Consider the following 6,693-nt stretch of genomic DNA (forward strand, 5'->3'; position numbering starts at 1 on the left):
CTAGCTACTGGAAAATCTGAATCTAAATTTAAAAATAAAATAAAATCACCTCATGATGCTTGACTGCTACAGGAAAGAGAGTTTTATTATAAAGCCATCTGGCCTTCAGTGAGGGTTTTGTAGGTCAGATCATCCACTCCAGAAGACCTCTCAATTTCACAAATATCTATCTCACAGTATTTTAGCATAAGAATGTAAATAGTAATACAAATTCTGAAGTATCTATATGTGAAATAAATTTATCAGTTTCTCCTAAAACCTACAGACCAGAGTTCTAGTGAAGAGCCCTCTGATTTTTCCAAGAGAATTTTTTGCTTTATGTGGGAGTAGCAGACTTCACCACCTGCTTTCCATCACCTGCAGTACCAAGCAGTCAGACACCCATATGAAGTCTTCTAGTCTTCTCCTCAGTAGTCATTATGGTAGTGCTGCTGTTCTATCATGTTTTCCCAGTAACTATTTAGTAAGGGAAAAAACCAAAGCAACCAACCAATAAAACCCCCACAACTGACTACATATATCTAATTTAATAAATTGTTTAATTAACGGAGTCACTTAAGCAGGGCACAGTTGCACTTTAATCTGGTTGTGAAACAGTTCTGAGAAGCAGCGTGGGCTGTAAGCCGTGGAACCAGTAAAGCATAAACAGACAACATTGTTTACCAATGTTTACCATTTACTTAGTGAAGACAGCATTTTATTTTACAAAATAAATCCTGTAAACACTGGTCAATCTTTCCCTCTCTACAGATATTTTAAAAAGTTATTTCAGAGGCAACACCACATAAAAACAAACAACAGGCTACTGAATGAATCTTAAAGTGTGTGGAAAAATACATATGCAGTTCATTAAATAAGCTTCCGAGTTCTAGTTTTCAGGATGTAAAGAAGCTTGAAATGGAAGAAAACATCATCCAGGTCCTCTCTGTATTAACGTTCCCTCTTCAAGATAAGGTCCGAGATTTTTGGCTTTTTGAAACCAAGGAATTTATGGGATACATAAACATCGTGAAACTGGAGTTTATTGAATATTCCTTTTTAACAACAAGTCTGATAAAAATCTTAATGTCAGCTACTTCGTGTCACATAATTTCTTCAGTCTATAAAAACTATTTTAATCTCTGGAAGAGTAACCAAGTACAAGCACAAGCTTCACCAAGTTGCACGTAAGCAACAATCTGTCTCTCCAACATTCTGTGTTTAATCTGATTCAAGAGCGACCCAGCTAAAATACAGGTTGAGGTGAGAGATCAGAAAGCTGAGACTGCACCAAGCAACCCCAGAATGACCACTTCCTGCGCCAGGCAGCCTTACCAAAGGTTCATTATTAGATTGCCCCTGTAAATCCACCACTTGGTCTTACTTGTTACCAGGTACACACTGGGTTCAAGCTTTAACCAGTTTATGGTAGTTGTGAAAAATTAAAAAGATGAGCAGTCTTTTGAAAAAAAACACTGCTAAAGCAACATTGGAACTTCTTGAAGAATGAAAATATGGCTTTGCATCCAAAATAACAAGATGAATTTGGTTAGTTCTCAAAATTTTTGTAATTACGGTATATTTACATAAACTCAAAGTCTATGATAATATAAGCCATAATAAAAAAAATATTGATTTTCATCCTAAATAAAGGGTTCACATAGTTCTTACGGTATCAGGGCTTGCCACATTGCTTCAGTTTGTTTTTCTGCTACAGCTTCCCCAGAATAGTCAAGACTATTTCCGTTCCACATGCCAATGCCCCTTAAACCTCGATTCTTCACATATGCTGCTTTTAGAGAGATGCTGCGTGGGTCATCATACCAGACTTGGTGGAAGCGACTGAGAGAATCCTAGAAAAACATTTAAACACTAGTGTCAGTATCCACCTATCTACATAAACATGATACGTTAAAGTTCATTCAGTTTTGATTACATTTTCTGTTGAATTAAGTGAAAAGAACAGTTAAAAACTCATATATACAAGCTATGTAGTTTTACATAATCATACTTTACCGATTTACGGATTATTTTTCACACAGGACAATTAAAAATTTTAAGTGAAACACTTAGCTATTTTTTTACTTGTAGAATCTGTTATAGAACAGTGTGATACATTTCAACTGAAGTTAGATTAAAAGATTTAGCTCGTTTGTATTTTAATAATTTTTAAAAATACAGATAAAATCTCAGATACGTTATCTAACCTAACAGGTGAATTTAGTTAGAGATTAAGTGCTTTTTTTGCAATAAACAGTTTTAGAGGAGGTTATAAAATTTTTTCAAAGTTATGTTGCTTTGACCTGGTCATTGCTTACAAAAAAGTAGAGAACACAAATGGAAGAATCTAACCCTGGAAACTTTATAATCAAAGAAATATGGTTCGTGAACATTTACTTCACAACATGGTGTCTTATGAATAGACACTTACCTTGTATTCATAAAATGGAGATTTCTGTACCTCATCCCACAGCACCCCTGAAAGGGAACTGTTCACCTGCTTCATTATTGCTCCGTAGGGCACCTGACGCCCTGCAGCATCACTGCAAGGAGCCCCACGGAAAGGTACTTTGGAAAGGGAACAAACATGATCCTGAAAAAAAAGCAGAAGACATGAGTTCCAGGTTACATAGATTTAGTGAACTTTAAAACAGCAGTACAGCCAAGAACAAAGTCACAAAAGGCATTTGGGTCTCAAAAATCCCAAATCTTCAAGTATCTGTGGCAGACATACCATCTGTAGACAGAAGTAAATTAGAACAGTTAAATTTCGTTTACTCTCTAGTAATATAGGATTGGATGAACATCACTCAACTTACGCAGTTGTCATATTTTCCATTTTTAATTCACTCTTACATTTTTCATAAGTATAATGTTTGAAACGCCATGACTTATCCACAAACTGCTATACTGTAACAGTCATAGGTCTGCTATGGTTTGTTGCACCTGGTCTTTAAACAGTGAGCTTAGTGACTGCGTTGAGGAGGCAGATACAAGTGTTGTGGTGCTTTTGGGCATCATCTCTTCTCATACAGATAACATCTATAGCTCCTAAGTCAAACGTGGTGCTTGTGTATCACGGGGTTGCCTAGGGAGAGATAAAACACCTTGTTTGGTAACACGCTGCTCATCAGTTACCAGCCAAGCAAAAGACTGTCTTGAGTCCCAGCTTTGTGCTCTTATCAATCAGACCGCAGTATTTCCTAATCCAAAAACAGGATCACCAAAATCTGGCTGTCTCTTTCCAAGAAAAAATTAACAGTATGATTGTAAATGAATAATCTTCATCTTACATTAGACAGGTTTTGGCAGACATAGTCATAGCCATACCAGGGGACACCCATCACAAGCTTCTTCGGATCAATGCCCATAGTAATGTACTCTTCATATCCTAGTTTTGAAGGAAATGAAAGTTAAGGTGCATTATTGCATTTTCCCATGCTTTTTATTAGAACTAATCTACAGCCAGAGCCAATACAGGACTTGCATGATCCCCAGAGGCTATGCTGCACGCTCTTCTTTACCTCCCACCCGCACGCTCCTACACTTGCCCTATTCAGATCCTGTAACTGCCCGACTTGCTCACACTTAAAACCAGCTGCCTGTAACAGCAGCTCACAAGGATGAGAGACAAATGTTTCAGGTTCTTTGCAAGCCCAGGCAGACACCATTGCTTTGGCTGCCGTTTGTCATTCTAAAAGCGTTCTTCGCAATCGTGAGGGATAGACGATTACTTTACAAGTAGCAACACACAACTGCTAAAGGTCTATCTGTAGTGTCATAAGGATCTGGGATACTATTTTCACATTAGGGCAACACATATTTGAGCACACTTGAAAGCCTTAATACAACCAAAACCCTTGTCTAAGAAACAGCAATCTTTTCTATCTATTCATGGGAACAAATGGAAATGTTCTGGCTCCCGGGGAGGCGGTTTGTCCTCACCAACTAATGTCTGCAGGTAAGGAGCATTGGCCTTTGCAATACAGTCTGTCCAGATCTGGCTCTGTTCGTCGTATGACATCACAAATAAGAAGTCACAGGCATCTGCAATCCCAGTGTAGTTGTAGCACCTTTTATCTATGCATGCTGGAGACCAAGCCACATCAAACGTTACCTGAAGGAAAAATGCTCAAGTTAGTATCGTGTATGGCACTCAGGCGCTCCAGTTTTCTCTTTAAAAAAAGCTGTAACTTCTAAAGGCGGTTACTTCCCAAATGTTGCACAGTGTTTAACACACGGTGATACCAATGAACTACAGGAGAAGCTGCTCAGCTGATAAACATTAGGTAATGAACAGTGAGCGCCCCTACTAGTGAATTCAAAACACCAAAGAAATTAAAATACAACATGAAAACCATCTGATCAAAAATATGAAGCATGATGCAAATCCTTAAAACTTTAGCAGTGGGTTTAGCAAAACACTCTCAGGCTTTTGCACCAGAAGCCTGTATTTGCCCGACTTTCAAAGATTCATTAAGCCATACTAATAACTGCCAGCTCACAGACGGCAGTAACGTTGCATCTACAAATCTCAGTGAAACCCTTCCTCCATTTAAACTCATGCAGGTCAAAAAGAGTGATTCTTATGATAGCATATCATAGCTAACATTCATAATTAACCACACATGAGAATATCATGCTTGAGGTCTGCATAATGTTTTTCATATTCATATGCTGAACAGCATTCTCAAAACTACTTGCATTTCATAAAGCTGAACTTAATGTTTGTATAAAGAACATTATTATTACCTGTGATCCTGGAATTTCTCTGTGAAAAGCATCTGTAGTTTCTTTAACAAGCTCTGTTAATGCATAATACTCAGGGGAGGTTTCATTAACTTCTTGCTCTATATCTATATTAATTCCATCCATATACTGCCTTTTTGCAAGGTCCACCTGTTCAGATATCCACGCTGCTCTTTTAACAGGATCGACAATTTCCTTAAGAGGTACATCACCTAGACAAGAGGCCTTCAAGAGTTAACACGTATTTGCACCACAGTAACAGTAAGGAGGAAAGGTTTGTCTTTACAAAACCAACTAAAATAACGACAAAATAAAAACTCCCCACACCCATACTGGTAAAATACAAAGGGGTTAACTTTTTTCCCCAAGCATAATTTTTAGAACCCACCCCGGAAGAGCTTACCAACCTTCTTCGAGACAGTGGTGTTTGAAATTTGGTTCCTTTTGGACTTTTTCCATATCATTTTAATCTCCTTGCTTAATATTTTTTAACTGCTGTAAACTTCCTTTCTTGAAGTCAATTTACTTCCAGTATTTCCAGGGAGCCAGGGGGACTGTGTCTTACTGGTTTGATAAACATACTTTTACATTTAACCTTTGTTGTTTTCCACACTGTGGTCTTGGATGACATTTTTGCGTCAACAGAGACAAAACTTGATTACAGCATGTAAGCACAGATCGACAAGATGGACTTTGTCTGTCTCATCAGCATTTGTACCTACACACAGTTCCCAAGTATCCGTTTTTTAAAACTCAACCACTTCCTAATACAGAGGGATTGATTTAAGTGAAAAATACTAAAAATTACTTGCAGACCCTTCCCTTACGCTGTCTTTTGGGTACTGCGCATAACATCCAGAACACAGACACGGATACCTGATACAGGCTTTTCCTCTCCTCCCTTGCTCCCTGTTACAGAACTTTTATTTACGTGTCACTGGAATAGTTTTGCTATTACTGCGGCAGAAGCCACTGCTGGTTTTAATACCCTGCATACCAGCATGTGCAAAATGTCAAGGTATTACAGTCCTGTGTGCATCACCCCCTTATTAATTAATCCCCTTACTGATTTTTAATACTTAGCATACAAGTAAATGGGAAATGTCAAGGTATTACAGCCCTATGTAGATTATGTTCTTATTCATGTATCACATAAGCATCCGCATTCTCACAACACAACCAACCTTTCAGCACTATCCTGGAGCCTTTAGAGTGAGCATAGCACATGAGCTCAGGATCGTACTTTCCGAAAGCTGCCACAGTTGTAATTTTTGACCAGTCGTAGGATTTCCAGCTTTCCTTCCCCACATCGAACACGAAGACCTGGGAAAGGGGTAAAAATCACCCTCGTTAGCCCCAAACACTTCTCAGCAGCATGATTATCTTCCAAGTGCCTCTTAAAAAGCTACATGACTTGTGGTCGCTGCTCTGCCCCCTCCCAGCTTGCACCAACCCCTCCCCGGGGCTGCCAGCGGTGGCCCGGGGGACAACCTGCGACACCACCCTCATCACAGCTCTGCCGCTTCCCTGTAAATCACATGCGCCTTTTTTTAAAGAAAAAAAACCAGCTCGACTCTAATGCAGGCAATTAAAACACGGCAGCGCCGCAGGGTGTCTTAACAGGCTGCTAACCGCTCAGGCCTCCCCCGGACCGGGGGTCCTTCAGCCGCCGGGGGACCCCCACCTCGAAGCCGCCGGTGCCCGTGACGGGGTGGCAGAGCCGCGGGTCCGGGCAAGGACACGCAGCGGCGGCGGGGCCGCCCAGCAGCTGCAGGAGGCCGAGCGGCAGCAGCCAGCGGGCCCACGGCCGCCCCATGGCGGGTCGCCGCTTCCGCCTCGGGGCCGGCGGGCGGGGCGCGCTGGGGGCTGGCCCGCCCCGGAGAGACGCCGCCGTGTCCCCGCCGAGGGTGGGGGGTGAGGCCGGGGCGGCCTCTGGGCCTGAGGGACGGGCTGGAGCCTGGCCCG

General features: G+C 41.1%; 1 protein-coding gene across 1 annotated transcript; it reads right to left on the minus strand.

Moving 5' to 3' along the window:
* Window positions 1-520: 520 nt before the first annotated feature.
* On the minus strand, window positions 521-6,599 carry CTBS (chitobiase). The gene is made up of 7 exons (XM_063344563.1): window positions 6,413-6,599; window positions 5,913-6,051; window positions 4,732-4,940; window positions 3,925-4,096; window positions 3,273-3,370; window positions 2,411-2,572; window positions 521-1,832 (listed from the first exon to the last, which is right to left on the minus strand). The coding sequence occupies exons 1-7, from the start codon at window positions 6,542-6,544 to the stop codon at window positions 1,647-1,649; spliced, it is 1,098 nt and encodes a 365-aa protein (XP_063200633.1). The 5' UTR covers window positions 6,545-6,599; the 3' UTR covers window positions 521-1,646.
* Window positions 6,600-6,693: the final 94 nt, after the last annotated feature.

The sequence above is a fragment of the Chroicocephalus ridibundus genome, chromosome 8 (assembly GCF_963924245.1).
Source record: "Chroicocephalus ridibundus chromosome 8, bChrRid1.1, whole genome shotgun sequence".
Taxonomy (NCBI): domain Eukaryota; kingdom Metazoa; phylum Chordata; class Aves; order Charadriiformes; family Laridae; genus Chroicocephalus; species Chroicocephalus ridibundus.